The sequence below is a fragment of the Leiobunum rupestre genome, chromosome 4 (genome assembly GCF_980474605.1).
Source record: "Leiobunum rupestre chromosome 4, qqLeiRupe1.1.hap1, whole genome shotgun sequence".
Classification (NCBI taxonomy): domain Eukaryota; kingdom Metazoa; phylum Arthropoda; class Arachnida; order Opiliones; family Sclerosomatidae; genus Leiobunum; species Leiobunum rupestre.
This window is the reverse complement of record NC_143387.1, coordinates 16,274,287-16,298,240: the sequence shown is the minus strand read 5'-3', so window position 1 is coordinate 16,298,240 and position 23,954 is coordinate 16,274,287. Positions and strand designations below refer to the sequence as shown.

The 23,954-nt window shown below is 35.5% G+C and overlaps 1 protein-coding gene and 1 long non-coding RNA gene across 9 annotated transcripts; both read right to left on the bottom strand.

The window, feature by feature from the left end:
• Nucleotides 1-2,736: 2,736 nt before the first annotated feature.
• On the bottom strand, nt 2,737-3,464 carry LOC149946489 (uncharacterized). 2 transcript variants are annotated; one of them, XR_016480652.1, is made up of 3 exons: nt 3,267-3,464; nt 3,056-3,201; nt 2,737-2,964 (listed from the first exon to the last, which is right to left on the bottom strand). It is a non-coding gene; the product is annotated as an uncharacterized LOC149946489 (long non-coding RNA). The 2 variants fall into 2 exon arrangements; XR_016480653.1 differs by lacking the exon at nt 2,737-2,964 and having other exon boundaries at nt 3,050-3,201.
• A 3,332-nt stretch (nt 3,465-6,796) lies between these two features.
• LOC149946488 (uncharacterized) lies at nt 6,797-19,833 on the bottom strand. 7 transcript variants are annotated; one of them, XM_090172682.1, is made up of 14 exons: nt 19,496-19,833; nt 17,326-17,499; nt 12,481-12,512; nt 12,275-12,361; nt 12,051-12,143; nt 9,078-9,284; nt 8,851-9,009; nt 8,645-8,791; nt 7,953-8,570; nt 7,758-7,871; nt 7,584-7,691; nt 7,301-7,521; nt 7,084-7,243; nt 6,797-7,014 (listed from the first exon to the last, which is right to left on the bottom strand). In XM_090172682.1, the coding sequence occupies exons 6-14, from the start codon at nt 9,262-9,264 to the stop codon at nt 6,872-6,874; spliced, it is 1,857 nt and encodes a 618-aa protein (XP_090028808.1). In that variant the 5' UTR covers nt 9,265-9,284; nt 12,051-12,143; nt 12,275-12,361; nt 12,481-12,512; nt 17,326-17,499; nt 19,496-19,833; the 3' UTR covers nt 6,797-6,871. The 7 variants fall into 7 exon arrangements, with proteins under 7 accessions (XP_090028808.1, XP_090028807.1, XP_090028809.1 ...); XM_090172681.1 differs by having other exon boundaries at nt 17,326-17,485; XM_090172683.1 differs by having other exon boundaries at nt 17,326-17,485; nt 19,682-19,833.
• Nucleotides 19,834-23,954: the final 4,121 nt, after the last annotated feature.

Here is a 23,954-nt window from a genome sequence, read left to right as displayed (position 1 = left end):
TATGCAGCTGTGGTCTGGTGGCCAAGGGTTACTTTAAGGACTGTGCAGTTTGATCTGTGCACTCTACAAAGGCTGGCTTGTATCGGCATTACAGGAGCCATGAGAACAGCCCCAAGCGCTTCTCTGGAAATACTCCTGAATATGCTTCCTCTCCACCTTTTTATTGAGGATGCTGCCCTTTTAGGTGCCTATAGGCTTAACCAAAATGGCTGGTGGAAGGCTAATAATTGGGAGCATAGCCACACCAAGCTCTTCCGAGATATTTCCAATCAGATGCCGATTTTAACAATGGGTTCTGATCTGATGGTTACTAAACTCCACTTTAGTAAACCTTTTGAGGTCAACTTCCCTAGCCGTGCAGAGTGGAGTCACTTGACCCTCGGTACCAGAGGAGAGATCGTCTGGTTCACTGATGGGTCTAAGACCCACTATGGCACTGGTGCGGGGATGTATTGCCTTACTAATAATTTTTGCTTTTATGAAAGCCTAGGGATACACACTAGTGTATTCCAGGCTGAAATTTTAGCCAATTGCTCCTGTGTTGCTTACTGTTTATATCAGGGGTATCATGGGAAGGTTATCCAGATTTATTCAGATAGCCAGGCTGCTCTTAGAGCTCTCAGCCAGTATAGTATTCTTTCTAAACTGGTTTTTAGCTGCTTAGATCTCCTCTGCACGCTTGGGTTGCACAATAAAGTTCAACTTTGTTGGGTACCTGGGCATAAAGGGCATCTTGGGAACGAAAGGGCCGACGCCTTGGCCAAGAAAGGTGCGAGGGCTGGGTTCATTGGTCCAGAACCTGCTCTCCCCATCTCCCGAGGACTTGTACGCGGCTTGATCTCCAAGTTTATGTCAGATCGTCAACTCAGACAATGGTCTGAAATTGAGGGTCAAAGGCAGGCCAAAGAGTTTACTCTTGGCCCTTCTAGGGAGAGAGCCAGAGAATTACTCTCGCTCTCTAGGTCCAGTATTAGGATTGTTACTGGCCTACTCACAGGCCACTGCCATCTAAACAGACATTGAACGCTTATTGGGGTCAGTGATGACCCAATTTGCAGAGCTTGTCTAGCTGAGGAGGAAACTGCCTCACATGTACTCTGTAGCTGCGATTACTACGCAGCCCAGAGGTTTGAGCATTTGGGTATGCATCGGTTGGAGACGTATGACGTCTCTAATATCACGGCCGGGCAGATTTTAAGCTTTATGTCGGCAATAGGACTTATTTAAGTGACCCAGTTTGGGGATGCACAATGGACCTTAGGTCAAAGTGTTTGGCTTGCCACCCCACTCAATAATAATAATAATAATAATAACAGTAGAACCACAGCTGATGAAGGTTTTCAACCAAAAAAAATAAATGTCCCAACTGTCGTACCCTTAATTGGTATGAAGCCCATAATTCTTAATAATTTCTTAATTATTAAATATCTTGAATTCTATTAGGTATTTGACGGATCTAAAGAAAAAGAAAGAACAGGTCACTTCAAGAACTAAACTAAAACGCCAATCTGTTAGATCCACATGCACGATTGGCGTTTTTACTCCGAAATCAAGGCAGAAAAGGCTATTCGCTTGCGAAACGGGTATAGGCGGCGACGCAGTCGCTACCCCTGCAGCTTGGTTTGTCTGCGTACTTTGTTGATCAAAACAAATGATTAATATGGCGCAGAGGTGGCATAAATTGTGAAGTACCTTTTTGTAGTAATACTGCCCTTAAAAATATTACAATTCAAGTAAATGGTGAGAAAAGAACGTTGGAGTTATCGTTTCACAATTTTTCAAAATGCAAAAATCTTTTGAATGTGTGGTTAACTAATATAAAATCAGGGAAGACGCCTAGTTAGTGGGCACAGATTTGCAGCGCCCATTTTAAAGATAGACTTTTTAGAAAGAAATGGTGAGGCACAAATTTTACTTGTTATTACTGATTTTAAAGTCAATATTATCAAATATTTATCATAATAACTGTCATTTAGTTGAAGACCTCGAGAGACGCATGAAATGCAGTGCCATTCCAAGCAATAATTTACCATGTAGACTTTATTACAAATCCACTGTAACTAAATGAAAAGAGAGGACCCTACGTTTTGTGAATCGTTTAAAGGTGATCTATTTTATTATATACTGCAAAATAAGGAAATGCTAATGAATTAAATTAATTTTAGGTCAAGCTGTTCCATTGTCATTATCGCTGGAAAATATTACATTGAGGCCCACAAAATTATGCGTTAAAAGGGCATATTTTTCCATTTTATATTGGACCCCAATTTTCCTATCTTTGCCACCCTGATGATTCGGTATGAGTTTTCGAGTTGATTAATAACATTTCGAGCTATTGCCGCAGATCCCAATATGATTAAAAATAATACTGTAAATTCAAATGGTTTTTATTTTTTATACTTATTTGCATATCTTAACATTTTTATTGATATTTTATTAACTTCTATTGTAATTTCTAATTAAGTGGTTTCTTCAATGAATTTAAATTGCTTTTAACTTCGAATTAATTCTATAATACATTTGTTTTTGCCTTTTTAGTTAACATTTTTGACTTTGAGTAGAAAATTCATAACATAAATAGTTCAGTTCATTTGTTATCTACAAATACTAATTGGCCAAAATTTAAAATAGGAACTAATTTAACATATACTTTCCTTGACTAGAAGTGTAAATTTAAATATAACTTTTCCTTAACTAAAATCTAAAATAAAAATTATATATTTGGACAATGTTTTTCTTCAAATACTGTCCGTCTCCTTTAATATCAATTAAAAATAGCCCTTGAGAGAATAGACAAAAAATGAAAAGGCCTAGCTGAATTTTTCCATAGTAGCCTCTACAGTCGTTAGACGGTAGATAAATTCCTTCCTTTCCAACTTAGTTTATTTTGTGCCACTGCCTCTTCAATTGATATTATCTTCGCTACAAATGGACTCTCCACAAATATTTCATCCCGACTAAAAGCTAGAAATAAATTTTTGAGACTAACAAAGTGACCAAATAAGAGTACATCCACCTTTTTAAGCCAGGCAAATTTAACCCTCACAAATCTAACCATTTTATTTCCATACAAAACCGAAGGCACAGTTAGTTCTTTTCCTTCATTTTACCCCACTTCTAAAGTCAGAAAGTTGGGATAGCTCTCAGTATCTTTATATATAAAATAGACCAGCAACTGCATGTTTGCAAAATCCTGAATTTCTAGAATAATAAGTAAAACGGGTTACATTAAAGAATTGGGTTTTAAATAAAAAAAATATATTTACCCACTATTGCATGAACAATGGACACTTTCAATGCTGTGTTTTCCATCACTGACTTCAAATTTTAACTTTAAAGAATGTTGCTCCCCTTTTGTTTGGCTCGATTGTATTGCGTATCCTTCAATAATAACAAGTCCATCTTCTTCGTTCGAAAGAAAAAAATTCAAAGATCCTTTCGGACTTCCTTTAAGCATCCGCACACCTTCTTCTATGGATCAAGATTAGACTACTCTCCAATATACTTGAAAATTTCAAGCATGGAGCGATTCACTAATATACCAAATAAAATTATTTAAAATACATTATACATCATATTTGAAAATTCTGAAGCTACTAGTCTATGAAATTAGAACAACTTGGGCTTGTTCTAATGAGAAGATAATAATAATAAATTTCCTACATACCTTTAAAACTTTAAAATTCAGACTGATCCCGTGTATGAATTCTCCAAGGCCTACTCATAGTGTTATTAAACTCTATTACGAATTCAATACCTATTGACAGGTCAAAATTAATAAATAAATGTCGTATATACACCTTTGTTAATACGAAACATTCGAACACGCTTTAAAAATATGCTAAAATCGTTATAAAATGCGCATTTTCGCATAACGCCATTACCCGTATCACCCAAATATAGTTCTAGGCAGTGTGACTAGGTGGCGCAGGTGTAGTTTTCGGTGGCGAATTGCTAAACAGGTGGCAACGTTCAGGATTGGTTAAAAAAGTTAAAGACTTAGAAAAACAAATTATCGAAACTAGTTTAGAACTAAGCCACGACCAAGATTCAAAAATGAAAAAAAGTTGTGTTGGAAATTAATTTAAAGGGAACGAAAGAAATTATACTAGAACCTAAAATTTTAATAAAATATTTTAGAATAAATCAAAAATTTTAATAAAATACTTTAGAATAAGTCAAATATTTTAATAAATTATTTTAGAATAAATGAAAAAATTTAATTTATTTTAGAATAAATCAAATATTTTATAAATTACTTTAGAATGAATGAAAAATTTAATAAATTACTATAGAATAATTTGAAAATTAAAATTAGCGTTTAGGCAAGGGCAGTTGGAAAATAATTTGAAATTGATCTGCTGGTCCGGTTGCATTAATTGACAGTACTAATAAATGTACAAATTACTTATGTTGGGAATTTGATAGCCTTCTTAAACTTCCAAGGCCTCCAGATATCTGTAAATCTAAAAAGAGCGGAACAATATAGAAGTAGCCATTTTTAATATTTAATAATTTAGAGATTTACCAAGATCATCGCTATCACAACTATCGTCCAGTTCATCTGAAATTAAGTTCACATCTAAATTACTGTCACGTGTCCCTGAAAATGCATTACACTTTTAGAGTCCTCCCAATAACAAAAATTAGAAAAATGATACCTATAAAATTTTTACCTAAAAGTGGTGAAGGTTTTGATGAGTTTTCCAAAGATTTTCTTACTTTCTTGCAAGGCTTTTCTAAAATTTAAGAGTACTTATAATTAAGCAAATTATTCATCCCTAAGATTATATGCGAACACCTTAGCAGTTGAGTTTGATATAATTACAGTACTGAAAGAGGAACTCATTGCGTTAAATAGTGGTGCTATTGATTGATCATCTGACTCAGATTCGTCATTATTTGCAAAAGTAAAAAAAAAATCTTCCGCTTTCCTTGTCCTTTCTCGTTTTCACTAGCAGTTACGTCAGATTCTTGGACAGAGTTTTTCATTTTCTTACACGCAACCTCAAATGTGTCTGCAGGGCTTCAAAAAAATTGTGAAAATATAAATAAATAAATAAAAGCACAAAAAAATAATATTACCACAAGCCAATAGTATTTGAATTTGATATTCTTTCCATGAGGTATTAGGAACCGCTTGTTTTTTAGCTAACCTAGTGGCGTCTTTTTGCCCAGGCCAAAAGCAGTTCATAGATGGTTTAGCCAATTAGCTGGTGCAACCACCTCGCCCCTACTTTAAACTCCACCAAGTAGAAGTTACTATCACTCATAATCTATAAAAAAAGATATTAAGTAAATTGAAATTTAACTAAAGAAAAGCAAAAAAAGCATTTAATTTAATCCAACTTCGGATGAATTGCAAGGTTTTGTGAAGAAGTTTCTAACTGTGAGAAACTTTCGTCCAATAATGTATGGTTTTTTATCCGCAATTCTTGTTGCAATGTTTTCAACTACGATCGACGAAGAATCATTCAAATAAGAACATTTATCTTGCAGTGCGCTACTGATAGTAAATTCCAGTAATTTAACTTTTTTAAACTGAGGGTCACCGCAATTTTCTAATAGTGGGCCATCACAATGTGGGGTATTAAAAGTACGTTCTTATTTGGTTTGGGAAATTCCTAAATTCCTTTCCTCGCTAATTCGGTTAATAATTTGTTTTATTGCGTGTCCAGAGTTAGTCAGTTTATTTTTCAAGTCTGCAGATAGTTTTCAAACTGAAATGCACTGAACACAGAATATAAAGCCCCAGGAATGGAAGGTGTAGCTCCGTCTAGTGGAACTTTTGCGCCTCTCGTTTTTAAAGAGAGACCGGGTTGCGTTAACCGTTTCCGGTTACTCTGATTTGCCTTGCCGGAAGTTTCTAGCTCGGCCAAAACACGCAGCCAAAATTATCAATCCTTTCATTCCTGGGGCTTTATATTCTTTGCACTGAACATGTCGAGTGCTCCATAGTTAATTACATCATTGGTAAAATGTAGAAGATTGTGAACATTGTAGGATACTAAATGTCGTCCATAAAGAACAATATAATTTTTAAGAAAATATTTTAAAAGAGTTGAAGCAAAAGCTATCATTTCTGGTCGTTGATGAGGGCACGCGAGGATTCCAATTGCCACATGCAAAGATAAAAAATGTTCGTAGTATGCTTTAGGTAAAATATTTGGAAGAACAACCAGACTTGAATACAACAGAAACTGATGAAATTCCGTAGCCTTCCAATGCTTCAATTCAGTCAATTTTCGTGGGTTTCTTGCAAATTCTGAAGATGTTTCCCTAGTAGCACAAATCGGTTGGCCCGACTGCGGTGGTTAACGATCTGGCCGACTGGGTCGGTACGACTGTGATTTTTTGGACGCAATGACCTACCTGCCCAACTGTATGTTTTACAGTCGCTTTGTTGTTGGAGAGAGCAGTTGGCCAAAGGTTGGCTAGCCGTTGGCCAACCACTGATTTTACTACTGTTTTACCGTTAAAAACGACTGTTGGAAAAAGGTTGAGAAAGCAATGGCCAACGCCGATTTTACTGCCGTATTATCTTAAGAAATGACTGTTAAAAAGGGGTTGGATTACCCTTGGCCAACTGCGGATTTTACTGTCGTTTTAGTGTTGGATGTTTCAGGGAAACCGTTGTTGGAAACGAGGTGGAATTTGGAAGCTGACTATAAAAATACCGAACAACATATTGCACTCCAATGCTAAAAACAACCCTGAAAAAATTAAAATAAAACCTTGCCTTCCTAATAGTAATTTAAAACGGTATAATCGTGAAAATCATTTTATTACACAAAAAATTGAAACCATACAATTGGTTTAGAGATTGCATTTAATTTTTTTCTTGGAAAAAATAACTCATTTAGCTCGACTATTAATCACTGTCATCTGTGTCTTTCTTTTCTTGATTTCTTTTACTTCTACCGCCTTCTCTGTCAGGAGCATACTTGACCCATTTTTGGATTATGCCCTCTATTTCAAAAACTTTACTGCCCTTCATATTTAACTGAACAGCTCCTAAATTGGTTAATGGTTAATAGCTGAATTTTAAATGAGCACAGAATTTTAATCAAGATCGTATTTTACCAATTATGACATCTTTGAGTTTAAGCTCTTTAAACGCATATTTATTGTTAACTCCAATCCAATTAAATTTGAGAACCAGCTCGTGACACATCACATTCTTCAAAATCCTTCTTGTCATATCTTTCACCTTTTTCCCTCCAAAGGAAGCAAACTTTTTAACCTAAAAATGTATATTAGATTATTTATCTTTTAATTATCAATTGATTTTAACTCTTACAGCTTTGTCCTTCACATTTTCATTTTCAATAAGTTGTTCGAATTTTTCTACCTCTTCCAAAGTTTTGAAGGGAAACTCCGGACATCCGGGAATATTTAGATCTTCAAAATCAGGTTGAGCATTTCTGTCTTTCATGCAAATTTCAAGGGCTTTATCCATTTTTGCATTCAGATCAGTCAACATAAAAAGCACAGTTCTTTGAAATTTTTCCGGACTTAAACCTATGTTGGTTACAAATAAAAATTAAGAATCAATAGAAATGAATATACTATGTCATATATACCTAATAAATGATCACGTCTTCCAACATTCCTGACATTATAGGATGCTTTTGTACGAAGCGTGCTACTGCAGAATGTTTCATCTGTCCGGTAATCCTGCTGATCCGGATCTAAGAATTAAATTATTTTATAAGACTACAAAATGAAAAGGTTTTCGAAGTATTCAATGTAAATACCTTCGAAGGTTCTTGTTTTTCTCAAATCGTCACTCCCTTCATTCGATGAATATTTTCTCGAAGTCGAGTTATTGTGATTTTCAAGACATCTTGGTTCATATCGTTGTGAATTGTCTGAAAAAAGAAAATGGAAGCTTTAACTAAGGATATTTTTGAGAATAAGAATGAAATAAGCAACAAAATTTCGTTCAAAACCTTTGTTACAGTAGAAATTAACTTGTGGTCTTTCGGTATTCAGAGGAGATGGAGATGACATAAAGGCTGAAAACACTGGATTTGATGTTTGTGATGAAAAGGCAGCAACATTTTCTTTACTTGAAGTTTCTATATTTCCTACACTTACGCTAAGATTGTCTAGGTCAGATAGCATGCCTGGTTGTTGGTTATTAGTTCTAATGGTAGTAGGTAGAGTAATGTTATTATTTAAATTTACATTAGAGACAGTTAAATCAGTTAGAATTTTAGATGGAATTTTAACTTTTTTTTTAGGCACCACTTTAGGTTGCACATATTTACGAATTAATGTAGATCTTTTAAGATTAACTTGTTTAGAGGATTTATCTTGTAGTGGGGTGCTAACTAGTTTAGAAGAATAATCTTGAAAGGGGCCATATAGATTAGAAGTTTGTAGAGGAGTGGTGAGCAGTTTAGATGCTTGAACTTGAAGTGGAGTGCCAATTAGTTCAAAAGATTGATCGGATAGTGCGGTGCTAACTAGTTGAGACGATTGTCCTGGTAGTGGGCTGCTCATTAGGTTAGAAGGTTCATCTTGTAGTACATTACTACATATTGCATCAGTCTCCTTTTCTTTTGCTGTACAAGAAAAATATGTATTAAGATAAAAAGCTAGCTTGGCCATATCAATGTTTTAGATACTCATAACTTACATATCAATTCAATCGAAGTTTGAACGCTAGTGGCTGACAAGTCTGAAGAACTCTTACTAATCGGAAAATTTGGTGGTTTTGGCAACGATATTTGTCTCCTACCTGGTCGATTTTTAGGGCATTTTTTAAGAGATTCTTGCGTGTCATCTACGATGTTAATATCGTTAAATTTTATAAACTTTTGAAAAATAGATTTTATTATTCACCTTCATCAGAGTCTGACTCTTTGCAGTTTGCTACTTTTTCATGAGCATATTGCCGTTTAAGTATTTTTCTTTTTCCACCTCGGCCAATGTCCAACTCGCTTGAAAGGTCTGAAGTATATTCAGATCTCGTTAGAAGCTCACGAGCTTTGCTATACGGCACTAATAGAAAATATAGAAAGTTTTTTTTAAGAGCTGCCTTTTCGCTTTTACTACTAAATCAAACTTACTAGTTTTGGTCATTATTTTTCCATTATATAGCTTCCAGTCATCATTCGGTGTAGCACCATCTTTAATTAATTTAATAGCTTCGTGTTGTTGTGATGGTGGCCAATAACACGATGACCTATTTGGGCACCAAGAATAGGGAACAGCTTCCACAGTATCTTCCCCATCAAAGTTGAATATCACATACATTTAAACAAAAACCAAAGATCCTTCAAAAATAAAATATTGCCTCTCAGCAAGTGCAATTAGAAAAGTTATCAATCTCGCGAGAATAAACAAGGAAAAAATTTAAACACTAATACTAAACAAAATTGTAACACATTTTGAATGTTACCACTTAAGTTTTTACAATATAAAGGGGATATTAGTAGCGGTGCTAAGATCAGGCTTGGAATTTTTAAAAGGGTAAAACATTTGGTTTTTGGGGCTACCGTTGACAAGATGACTGAGGCATGATGGTGCTGTCTTGGTTATTAGTTTAGTTGATTATTACTATTTATTATTAATTTTCAATTGGTATTACTAAAATTTAAAAAAAATTCAGTTGAAGTAAATTTTTAATTAATTTTCAAATTTAAACCATTTGTGGATATGAGTGGATGTGTAAAATATCTTAGCACCGCTACTGACAGATATTAAAAAAGTTAAAATGATATTTATGCATAATGTAGGAGGGGAACTATGGTAAACAATGAGTTGTTTTTATTTGGATAATGAAAACACTTTCTTTCAATTAAATCTATGGGATAGGTTTTTAGTTGCTTGGATACTCTAGCCACAAATATTCCAAGCAGTGATGAACGCAATGGGTATGTAAAACTGTTGTCATGAAATTTACATATATTACCAACAATTGCTATATCTTTATTTTTGGATTGATAAAGGCTTTTTATTAAAATAACATCGCCAGTAGATAACTGAAAACAATTGTCAGGTGGATACGTAGATATTGTGTAAATAGGGGACACAAATTTTTTGAAAGATTTCGCATCATCAGGTAAATTGGCTCTACGGTCTCTAAATTCTTTTTTGAGCCCATAACGTATACCCTTTCTTTTGTTTTCTAAAATATTTTGACATTCACCCAATCTTTTAAAAAGTTGTTGCAATGGCTTATTAGGAGATCTTATTTTCTTTTTTAAAAGCTGCAAAAAATTTTCAAATGAAAAAGCACTAAAGAAGTCCAACGGACCAAATCTTTGTACGTCAGCTGCTAAGTGTGTTAGGGAATGGATATTCCAACTGACAAATGCATTTCCATAAAAATCTGGGGAAGAAGAGACAAACATCTCTAAGAGATCGCCGGCGTAATTTGAGAGATTTTTACTGTGAGTCGGAGAAGCTAATATATAAATGGCACACTGTAATAGTCTAAAATGATTGAGTACATCTGTGGAAAGAATACCCTTTCCCAAAACTGGACCAGTATACAACAAAAACTGTCTAAGTTCTGTTGCTTTCCAGCGATCGATGTATTTAAGTGCTCGCGGTTTACGGGCAAATTCACATGGAATATACCCTCTACAATTTTTGAGTTTCTCTGAAAAGTGTTGAACCAATTGACTGCTAAGACGGACTACTAATTTTCCCTTTCTTACCCAACTATGTAACATTCTTCTCATACAACCAAGGCATACCAAATGCATATAGTCAAGGGGAAAATTGGCTACCATGTTAATATCTAGCTGTTCTAAGGGAGAAGGCCTACCAGCTAAATGATGCTCTTCATTATCCTTGTTACGAAATGATTCGTTAGTACGAAGTGTGACAAGCTCATCCGAACCTTCTAACTCCAAAAATACAGTGTGGTTATCACATCTAAAACCTCTAATTGTACACTTATCACAGCTGAAAAACCCCGTATGTCCCTTTGTACCTTTCACTAAAGCCCTAGCTGGCGTATCCAATATAAATGGCCCATGTAGATTGCAACTGAATGTTTTACCCCCGTAAATAAAACCATTTGCATTAAGCTCGTCTAATTCATTTATAAATGGCTGCATATACTCGTCAAGAATTCCCGGTTTAGATTCCCCACAAAACACCCCAACAGGAAAAATATTGCCTAGTACACCTCCAGAGAAACTATAAACCCCTGCCAAAATTGCCCAAAAATTTACATTAGAACTTTTGTATAAAGGTAGGCCATCTATATTTATAGCAAATGAAATTTCATCAGCATAATTCGGGTGAGAAATTATAAATTCTGTCAAACCTCTTTGGAAACCAATGTGCCAATATTCCCCATTAGTTAAAGTTAATATTCCACTGCACTCTCTCTGTGTATGTAAAAGACTTCTAGAGTCTTTCGGTAGCTCATTATGGCCATGGGCACGAAGAATTTCTAGTAAGCTATTCAGCCTGACAGAATCTAAATTATGATTAAGGGCCCAGTTTCGAATGTCCTCTTTCAAATCTAATAAGCCATCTTCAGTTTTACTACTATCGTTAATCTGAATATCAGAACTATCATATGAGCTTGGAGACCCATTAGATAGATTTTCTAGACCTAAATAGCCGTTATCATTTTGCTCCTCACGATCGGTTTGTTCAATTGCCCCATTACTATCTGATGCTATAGAGTATTCAACTATATCTAAATTTGGTTGATAGTCTGGTGGTTTTTCATTAAAAACTCTATCTAAAATGCTTTGGACATAATTAGCTCTATTTCTTCGCATCTGCCGCTGACGTAATCCCCTGGGGATATAACTTTTATCAAAATCTTGCGTAGACTCATTACCGTTATTCATTTTAAATATAAAACAGTAGACCATAAAATCAGTACAAAATTGTATAGCTACTATTCAAATAGGAAAACATTATTTATTAATACTATGAACTACTTAATAAATATTCAAATTTAATGTTTTAATGTTAAGCACTTACATGTTAATTAACTATAGCAAAATATATTCAAAAATACCTCAAATATCTAAGCGACTGAATACCCAAATAATTTCAAAATTAATTACCTTTACAAGAGTTTGAAACTTGTGAAAAAAAAAGAATGAAAATTTAAAGTTCCACGATACAGTATAGATAAATGGTGAACCTTCTACCACGTGCTGTAAACAGGAATATTTAAGGTTATAACGTTAGGCAGTGAAATCTTAATTAAAAAGCTATAACCAAATATATTTAAAATAACTATAATAATTGATGGACTGAATACCAAATTAATTTGAAAATGAATTACCTTTAATAAGAGCTTGAAAATATAATGGAAATTGTTAAGTGCCACGAAAATAGCTGAATAGTAAAATGGCGACCCTTCTACCACGCGCTATGGAAAAGAAAGAAAGAAAATTTCCTTATGAAAGTTTCGTCTTCCTCTTGACCACTGCCAATGTGCGATAGCTCATAAATAAAGTTGGCCGTGTAATCATGGTAACGTTTGCTTACTCTTGTCGATGGTCCTGCCATCTGTAGCTCATCTAAAAAATGTCACAATTGTTATAAAATATATTTTTACTATATTAAAATATTTAAAACTACGAAATAAAATAACTTACTTATAATATTATGATATTTATTTTTGTTAGCGATTCTTGTAATAACTTGTCTTCTATAATTTGATCTACACGTACGCTAAATTTTAGCTGATTCTGGTATGTTCAAAGTATGGAGTTTGCCCGTGATATAAACGCGATTTTAAAATATTTGGCTTTCACTATTTCGATTAAGTCCAAAATTTAAGTTCTAAAGATATTATGTGTAATAAAATAAGAAAATATATGTACTTTCAAGGATTAAAAGTATTAATATTGCATATATTTTAATATTATATTATTATTAGATATAATTTAAAGTTCATTTAGGTGTGATTTTACATTTATATAATAAAATTAAGTACAACTCGATCATTTAAACTTAATTAAAATGTTTAATTAGAAATTTATATTGATTAAATTTTTTTTATTAAATACAATACTTAATAATAATTAATAGTACACGATAAATACATGGCTGTTATTGATAAAAACGTATTTTATAAATGAAAATGTAGCAGTCGGTTTACTAGTTGGTTTACAGGTGGAAAGAACGCTGGCGGGTTCTGTGTCGTTTTATGGGTGGTAAGAAAACCAAACCAAAATCTACAGTCGGTAATAAGTCAGGCGCTGACCACCAGCCAACTACGACCGCATTTCCAACGGTCTGACTCTTTCCCAACCCTAAAACGGAAGTGCTGTGCTACTAGGGTTCTGGTATAAGTGAATGCAACCGTTGAGAGATTTCAGCGATTTGACTGGCGTTGAGTCTAAAAAGAGCTTTTTTTCCTTCCAGCCACGATTCTAGAACTTTTATGACTACACCTAAGCAGACCAAATGCATGTAGTCCAAGAGGAATATTAGCAACCATATCAATTCCTGGAAGTGTTTCTAAAAGACTAGTTCCATTATGTTGATCCTCTTGTAGTTTACTTCTAAAGTTTTCATCGGTTCTCAATTCCCTCTCTATTAGAGGAAAACATATTCGTCACTCTAGGTATTCTCCTTGTTGCATACACTTATCACAGCCAAAGTAGCCAGAATGTCCCTTCATTTTGCAAATAAAACATCTTGCTGGAGTGTCGCAAATGAAGCCAGATATTTTAACGCCAATTTTTAAGCCATTGAACATAATCCCATCTTCAACTAATGACTTGGCTACATTAATAAATTTAGGCAAAAATTTATTCGGACAGTTGGGTTTTTCTAAGCCGTGGTAAACCCCAATTACAAAAGGATCAGTTTTTTTTAACATATTATACCAAAAGTAAATATTGAGATAAAGTCTAATAGTGCCTTCAGATTTTACCTTCCACCATGCTTGACATCCTTTTTAAAGAGCTATTGTTCACGTGTTTTTTTCCACCAATAGAAAAGCACTTTATTCGACATATTTTCCCGCGAAAAGTAGTGCATTCCGGGGAATTTTGGGATACATTGTTTCGGTCCTCGCTTTCAACGTCTGGAATCGCCCCCTTCTGTTACAGAAATGCTAGCCTAGTATTTTACTTTTGTTTTGTTTGGACCTCGTTTAAAGATTTGAATTAAGTGATTAGTTTAATACAGTGAATAAAAATGCCACGTAAGCAACCTTTGCCGCCGATTGCAGTTTTAAATGCCCCGCAAGTTCAATTTTATTTGAGGGATGAATTTTAAATGAGAGCAAAGGCTTCAGTCAGTAAACAAACCCAAACGGAGATTTTAGGTGTTGTTTCCATCCTCTGTTGTATTTTAAGCATAGTTTATCTAGTGTTTTCTAAAGACTTCGATCCATCAACAACGACCCGCAAATAGCTTTATAGGTTACATCCCTTTGGAAAAAATCATCTTCATAATTCTTCAACAATGCTTCAATACTTAACCCTTGGCTAGTCATTTTTTATAAATCCAATTAATATGTTTCTTTTCTGGCTATAGAATTGATTGTCAACTAATTAAAAACCACGAAAAAAGTCTAATTTTAATGTCATTTAAAATTCTTACCTTTTTAAGTTTTAAATCCGTTTAAATATTTTTTTCTTGTAATATACTCCACATGACATAAATTTGTGGCTAGCGCAATATCACGTCATATTAGGCTTACTAAAAGCACTGATGTGTATCTATTTTAAAAAGTCGTATTATTGTTTTTAAAATGTCATATTTTAGGTTCAATCATATATCTACTTTACATAATTATCAAATTATCGCAAGCGAAAGTTTAATATCCGCGTATTTTAAAGTGAACTATTTTTACACTTAATGTTCCTGAAAAGTGGTGAGGGGGAAGGCATCACCAAAGCCAAGAATTTTTTTCCATCAAATAAGATGTCGCAGATTGAGGCAATAGTATTAGACTTTATCTCAATATTTACTTTTGATTATACCTAATAGATGCTAAAACAGGCCAGAACTGACTGTGATTACTTTTGGTTAAGGGTAATCCATCAACATTTATAAGTAAATTGAGACATTCTGTGTCATGTAGGATTTCGTTTCGAATAACAAAACGAATTCCTGATTCAATTCCAAAGTGATAATATTGTCCAGGTGGTATGTCGTCCACAGCAGTAAACCTCGGTGTACTTAGGAGGGTTATATAGTCTGATGGCAGTTCATTGTGACACGCATGATTCTTTAATATACCTAGTAAGCTGTTTGCAGCGCTCTTGGCAATTCCAAAGAGAGTTATCCATTCCGCTATATTATTGCGCAAGCTATTATTATTGTCGATGTCATTAATTAGACCATTTTCATTCTTGCTAACTAACGGTGGTTCATCCTTGAATAAACTTTCATTAGTATCGGTATCATTTCCCTCTATTGGTTCGATTGAGGAAGAAATGTCGCTATCAGAAAGACTTTCAATGGGTTTTAAACTATCGTCTACATAAATACTCCCATGTTCTAGATTATTTGATGGCAAATCAGCGTTAAAATAATTTAAACCCTCATTAACTGCCCGTTGCAATATTTTGGCACAATGGCGTGATGATATACTGTACATCGGTTTAAATCTTTTGTTAGGCATTCTTCAATGTAACTCTAAAGAACAAAAAGGGGCTTAATCAGTCGCTTTCAACAGCAAATATTAGTGGTCTCAAAATGTTTGAAAGTTGATTTGCTAAATCTAACGTTAATTTAGATAAGATTAACGTAAAAACTACTTTACACTCAACAGCATAAAAAATAACATGTTATTAATTGCTTCATATATCATGAATATTAATAAAACCGTTACGAATGAGATTATTTCGAACTTAATCGCTTAATAAAAATAAACCAAATTACAAAAATAACCAACAGCAAAAGTGACACACTGCGCTTTATCTCTATCTTACAAGCTCTATCTAAGGTTCCTGAAAAATGTGCCTGTGAACAACTGTTAGAATTTATTACCCAAAAAAATATACTGTCGCCAAATCAGTCTGGGTTTAGGCCAGGGTACTCTACCATAGACTGTGCAACGAACTTGGTTTGACTCTTACTTAGAGGACCGCACTCAAACTGTGTTAATACAGGGTGCTAATTAGACGTCAGGCAAAATTACTTCGGGGGTTCCCCAAGGGAGTATTCTTGGGCCCATTTTGTTTAATATTTATATTAGCGATAATTATATATGCCTGAAAACATCTCAATCGTTCGATTATGCTGATGATAATTCATTATTGGACCCTAATACTGATGTAACTAGAATGACTGAACTTTTAGAAAGTGATGTTAATCGTTTAAAAGTTGTTTTAGATCAAAAGAATATGTTGTTAAATTTAGACAAAACTTATTTCATGATTTTTGCTCCTCATAGTCTAAAACAACTAACTACAAATATTAGTACGCTTGGACAAACTGGGATTTGGAGAGTAGAGTCCTATAAATATTTAGGGATATATTTTGATGAAAATCTCTCTTGGAAGCCACATATTGATTATACGATAACCAAAATTAATAGAAGATTATGGATTTTGTACCCTTTCTTTAGATCATTGGACATGTTTGCGGCAAAGCGATTGCATGACTCCCTAATTTTCTCAATTTTCACGTACGGTAACACGTTGTATATGAATGCTTCAAATGCAACGTTAAATAGTCTGCAGGTTGTTCATAATAAATGTGCCAAATACATGTTGAGAAGAGGGAAGCGTGCCTCAGCTACTATGGCTCGTACCGACCTAGATTGGTTAACTTTAAAACAGTATTACTATTTGTCTCTGTTAATTTTGATGTACCGTGCATACCATGGAAAAGCCCCGGAATATATCAATAATATGTTTGAGCGTAATCTTCATGGTTATAGCACCCGAGGAAGTATTAATAACTTTGCAGTGTCTATTAAGCGTAACAAATTTAGTAATCAAAATCTAAAAATAATAGGCGTGGAAGTATGGAACAATTTGTCTAATGAGCTTAAAACAAATATGTCTTACTCTACTTTTAAATCTAAATGTAGAGAAATTGTATCAAAAATCAATGACTAGCCGTAAGGTATGGTGTGTATAGTTGTAGGATTTTAATGTAAATTTTCTTTTTTATTTATTTGTTTTTAATTTAATTGTGGATGTGGTGTGGACTCCCTTGTAAAACAGAATTTCTGAATGGGAATATCCAATTAAAGCTTTATTATTATTATTATTATTAATGTATTAAACGTGACTGGATATATTTGTAGTTTTATCACTTAATTTAACTTAACGTAATTATTTTAATGTAACCCAAAAATAAAACAATTTTCAATTCTAAATTAGCATATCTTGTTAAAATGGAAATTTTTTAAAGACTTACCTTAATAATAATATGGCCTAATAATTTTTTTAAGTTCAACCAACATTCGAGAGAAAGGCAAAACCGCGTAATGACTACGTTTGCTACCGAGAGAGATAAAGAAAGAAAAGTAGCCTATGCCCAAGCACAATTGGTCACATGTCCTTCCGAAATTCTTGAACTATAAATTTTAAACTATTACATATTTAAAATGTGTTTGTTAAAAAGAAATATTTTCGGTTTCAAATGTAGAAAAAATATGCAGTAAACTACCTAGCAAATGTGATCGCCAATCGCCAGATATATATAACTTTGTTTTATTAATTAGATATGGAATCCACCAAAGATATTTGGATTCACAATGGATATCCAAGAAACATTATAAATCTTGGATATTTAGATAATATTTGCCAGAGATGTTTAGACTAATAGTAGATATCCAGGTAACATATTGTTCGTTGGATTTTTACCAATCACAGACAATAAGACCAAAATACGATATCCCTGGGACATTCTGTGTTTGCTGGGGTGTTGCTTACAGGCATACCCTCACTGCCTACCATAAGGCCTTTTGCGAGGCAAAGAGGGACTCGTGGAGGAACTTCTGTGAGAATATCTCTGATATTCCCAGCACGGCCAAATTAATGAAAATTAGGGCCCATGATACAGTAATGGGCACTCTCCTCTCACCATGAGATCAGTGAGAGCAATTGAGAGGACGTGAGATGCTCTAAGCTTCCAATGGAGAGGAGCGTGAGATGAGTTTCCAAGCTATGAATTTAAGTGAGAGGAGAGTGAGTGGAAATAAGATTTTTCAAAGAATGTATTTGGAGTGTGAGCGAGATTAGTGAAATGCAATGAGACAAGATCCACTAAAAAGTTAGTTTGAGGTGGTGAAAGGAGGTGAGTTTGAGTTTAGATGTAAGAAAACCAAAACAAAGGAAATATAAAAACATGACCTTCTTGGAAATAATTATGTTACTTTGGCCAATAACAAAGCCCAAACGTACAATAACATAATATGCTGACGCTAGAAGGCTATAAAGAAGTTAAAGACAGTAAATCTAATATGGCCACCGGCCTGTGATTGTCGTGGTTCTACCCCTGTGAGACAGTGAGAGAATCGGAGAGGTGAGATGCGCAAATTTTCAAAAGGAGAGGAGCGTGAGAGGAGTTTCACAAAGTACGCATTTCAGAGAGAGGAGATTGAATTTATTGAAAGGAGATATTTTATGACTTCCATAAACAGAAAAGAGCGTGAGATGAGATCAGATTTTTCAACAAAACTAGCAGGAATGTGGGCGAGGTTAGATTAATTAGAGAGATTCGATGAGAGGAGCTGAGATAAAAAGTTAGTTAACGGTGCTTAGAGGAGATGAGTTTGAGCTTAAAATTTCAGAATCGGGAATGAGGTGAAGTGAGAATTATCACAAAATTTTCAAAAATGCCCCTCACTGCCATGATAAGACTAAACATCTTGACACTATTAAGCTGAAAGATGGCAGTCATTCTTCGTCGGGTAAGAAAACTAACTCATATGTTAGATGTTCACTTTCCTGACTACAAAATCACAAGCGGTAGTGACTCTGATCCCCTTCCCATTAGGATTGCACGTAATAAAAGGAAAGACTGGGTGGTGGCGCATTCCAGACTTATTTGGGCTATAAAATCTTTTATGCCCTATAAGTCTTCAGGGCCGGATGGGATATTTCTCATTCTTCTGCAGGAGGGCATTGATATTCATTGCCCCATGATGAGTAGAATCTATAGGGCTTGTATAGCCTTAGGGTATATTCCAAGCACCTGGAAACTTTCTATTGTGATCTTCATTCCAAAGCCAGGGAAATCTAATTATCTTGAAGCTAAGGCCTTTAGGCCAATCAGTTTGACCTCATTTTTTCTAAAGGTGTTGGAAAAATTGGTGGACCATTATACTAGGGGGGAGGTAATTTCTCAATTGCCTCTCTCATCGGCCCAGTATGCCTATCAAAAAGGCAAATCTACTGAGACTGTCCTCCATGGCATAACTAATTGGCTTGAGAGGGCTATTAACTTTAAGGAAATAGCTTTCATCTTTTACAGAAAGGTGCTGCTATGGGAGCCTATAGGCTCAACCAGAATGGTTAATGAAGGGCTAATACTTGGGATAACAGCCACACCAAGATCTACTGTGAAATTTCTAGTCAGTTACCTGTTTTCTTAATGGGTTCTGATATTATGGCCACTAAATTACATTTTAGTAAGCCTTTCAATATATATTTTCCAAGTTGCACGGAGTGGTCCAATCACAAAACCCTCGGAGCCAGAGGATAAATCGTCTGGTTTACCGATAGATCAAAGACTCACTCTGGCTCGGGTTTGGAATGTATTGTCTTACTAGCAATCTCGGCCTCTTCGAAAGCCTTGGTGTGTATGCTAGTGTTTTTCAGGTGGAAATCGCCGCTATTTGCTCTTGTGTTGACTTTTGTCTTAAAAAGAAGCTTCATGGCAACAAAGATAATTTAAACTCGTACCCTAGATTCGAATACTGAGAGCTTTCCCATTGACGGTTTTGTTACGAAGCGTTTACCCTTTTCCGGCACGTGACCTCAGAAAAATCAGGCTCCACCGGTTGCGGCACGGCCAACTTCGATCATGCGCTGCCGCGCTATATAGCGTGGCAGCGCGTGATCGAAGTTGGTCGTGGTTGCGGTAAGGCGCAAACCATGGAGCGAATTTTTTCTGAGTTCCGGCGGGAAGTGGGTAAACGCTATCGACAACGCGCGAGAGAGTGATTTCGAATCTAGGGTACGAGTTTAAATTATCTTTGATGGCAAGGTTATCCAAATCTATTCGGATAGTCAAGCGGCCCTTAAGGCGGTATGATTTTACTATGAGTGTCGCCCCCCCCTAGATGGCGTTTTTGTTTCTCAATTTCCTGTAAAATGAAAATTCAGGGTACAAACGGGTACTTGACGAGAGTACCAATATTTTAGACTTGATTTTGTTAATATTTATATTATTAGTACCTCAATAATTTGGTTTTTGGCGTTTTGAGCACGTAGAGCACGTGATGCACGTGCAATTGTTTGATCATTTGCTAGATTTTAGGCCAAAGTAGACGAATATTGGGATATAACGTAGGTTTCATAGGTTTTTGACCTAGAAAATCGATTTCAACTATGGTGCCTTATCGTTCTGCGGCTTATTCTGCGGAATTTAACAATCGCTTGGCAAAATCCAATAATAACTCATCCCAGGATAGGAAATTTGTGGCACAATACTTATCAGAGTATTGTTACTTGTCCATGTTTGGCAAATACTAAGATTGCAAATGGCTTCCAGTTGGAGATGTTTTCGCCAATATCATAAAATATTTGAAGATAAATTTGTATCTTTAATATGATATAAATAAATTAATTTAAAATAATGTTATTAATTGTTCCCCTTATTGGCCAACCTCAACCTCAACCTAACTTAACCTAACCTAAAACTACCCATTAGTAAACTGATATAAGCTGAACTTAGGGAAATAATCTTTAACAAAACGGCTGTGGATGCGTTCTGCAACGTGACAGATAGTATATTTTCCGCTGAGCAGAACAACCGTCATGTCCAACATGTCCTTTTGGCCTAGAAGCCAACGGTGCATAGTATCGTGGGATAATGTGTTATATATAAAAGAGAACAAGCCGCAGAACGATAAGACACCATAGTCAAAATAGATTTTGTAGGTCAAAAACCAATGAGACCAACCAATATTCGTCTACTTTGGCCTAAAATCTAGCAAATGATCAAACAATTGCAGGTGCATCACGTGCTCTACGTGCTCAAAACGCCAAAAACCATTAAATTTTAAACACTGTATAATATAATAAAAAAACTCATTAGTTTTGTCTACATATAATAATTGTATCTTCGTGTACCCTACGGAATATCAAAATGTGTTAATATGACCAAATTGCGCCCTCTACTGGTGTTAACACTCATAGTAAAATCTTACCCTTACTGGTTTATAGCTGTTTGAATCTCTTTTTGGAGCTAGGCACCAACAATAAAGTTAACTCTATTGGGTTCCTGGCCATCGGGGGTTCTATGGTAATGAGAAAGCCGATGACCTGGCCAAGAAGGGGGCAGAGGCTGGGTTCTTTGGTCCCGGACCTGCCATTCCTTCCCCTCTAGCGCGCGGCCTTATCACTAATTCTATGACTGACCGTCAACTCAAGCTTTGGCTCGAGATGGATGGTCAAAGGCAGGCTAAAAGTTATCTCAGGCCCCTCTAGGCAGAGAGCGGCAAAAGTGAAGAACAGCCCCCCCCCTCCTTTTATTGGTTTTTTATTTTCTTAGACGAAAGCCCAGTGTGTAAGGAGTACGAAGGTATTTTTTTTAGTAACCGCAAATGATAATTAGTTAAGTTAACGCGTTTTGAAAACCGTCAATTTTAATGCATTTTCGACAATAGTTTAATGTGAGTTCTATACTTTTTCTCCCGAGATAGAGCAGGACACGTGAAATCAAACTTTATGTTTGGTGTGTACTAAGGAGTAATACTGAAAATGAAATTTGTAGTGGTAGTGTAGTCTATACTTAACTCTTACAAATAAGGGATTTGGGAGGGAACTGAATATGTTAATGATATGTACCTCAAAGAACGGGATTTTTTAACAATGCAAAACGTTTTAATCGCAATTTATTGTTTAAAAAGATATGATCAATGTAAAATTGTTACTTGCCAGCAATTTTTACAACGGGAAATACGACATATTTCGAGATTTGTTTGTTTATTTGATGACGTAGGACTGATGAGGAGGACGATTCTTTAAATGTCTAGATTTTAATACGTTTTGGAGACCGTAGGACTGATGACGAAAAAGGAAAAGGCTGAAATGCAGAACAGTACTAACTTTTAAGGGTTGGGAATTTTTCTCGTATTGCAACGCATTTTAGGTTTTTTTTAACCATACTATGACTTCTGTGTGATGTTGACTTATACAACGTCGAATGTACTCTAAGTATTGGCGCCTAACGGCGCCGCGCACTCACTTCGCTCGAGCGCTGGGGGCGCGCAGCGCCTCCCCAACCCCATACTAAAAAAAGCTATGGGCCAACTATAACGCAACCTAGAGGACAGCACCAAGCCTGACGCATCAAGTATCGTAAACCCGAAAACAATAAACAAAACCAAAAAAAAACCAAAGTACCTATTGTTAAAAATAGCCCAAAGGACTTCGTTAACACGTGTGAAAAATCTACAATTTCAAAGCATTTGCGAGGGTAAGAAAAGTTCTTATCGACTGAATTTCAACTTGTGCAATTGAAAACAGACTATTGGCGCCACCCCAACCCCATTCTTGCTATCACGATGGGCCGCCTATAACGCGACCTAGAGGACATTACCTAGCCATAACGCATCAAGTATGGTCCAAATACGCGGAAAACTAAAATAGTTAATTGGTGTTCAATGCTTCACATTGGCCCAAATAATTAATTGATGTTCAACGCATCAAGTATTGTCCAAATACGCGGAAAAGTAAAATAGTTAATTGATGTTCAATTCTTCACATTGGCCCAAATCATTTATTGATATTCAATTAGTATAGACCAAAATGAAAGTTTGTTTTCATGTGTCCTACTCTATCTCGGGGTAGAACAGACAGTGAAATCTCCTGATAATACCAGTGAAAATTGAAAAATCCCATTCCCGATAACTTTTAATTTATATGTTTGCGGATAATAATTAATACACCATTAAATTCAGCGTAAAAAATGCTACCAATAAATCGAATAAAAATCGAAATATAATAGGGGGGGCTATTCTTCACATTGGCCAGGTGCTGCTATGGGAGCCTATAGGCTCAACCAGAATGGTTAATGAAGGGCTAATACTTGGGATAACAGCCACACCAAGATCTACTGTGAAATTTCTAGTCAGTTACCTGTTTTCTTAATGGGTTCTGATATTATGGCCACTAAATTACATTTTAGTAAGCCTTTCAATATATATTTTCCAAGTTGCACGGAGTGGTCCAATCACAAAACCCTCGGAGCCAGAGGATAAATCGTCTGGTTTACCGATAGATCAAAGACTCACTCTGGCTCGGGTTTGGAATGTATTGTCTTACTAGCAATCTCGGCCTCTTCGAAAGCCTTGGTGTGTATGCTAGTGTTTTTCAGGTGGAAATCGCCGCTATTTGCTCTTGTGTTGACTTTTGTCTTAAAAAGAAGCTTCATGGCAACAAAGATAATTTAAACTCGTACCCTAGATTCGAATACTGAGAGCTTTCCCATTGACGGTTTTGTTACGAAGCGTTTACCCTTTTCCGGCACGTGACCTCAGAAAAATCAGGCTCCACCGGTTGCGGCACGGCCAACTTCGATCATGCGCTGCCGCGCTATATAGCGTGGCAGCGCGTGATCGAAGTTGGTCGTGGTTGCGGTAAGGCGCAAACCATGGAGCGAATTTTTTCTGAGTTCCGGCGGGAAGTGGGTAAACGCTATCGACAACGCGCGAGAGAGTGATTTCGAATCTAGGGTACGAGTTTAAATTATCTTTGATGGCAAGGTTATCCAAATCTATTCGGATAGTCAAGCGGCCCTTAAGGCGGTATGATTTTACTATGAGTGTCGCCCCCCCCTAGATGGCGTTTTTGTTTCTCAATTTCCTGTAAAAT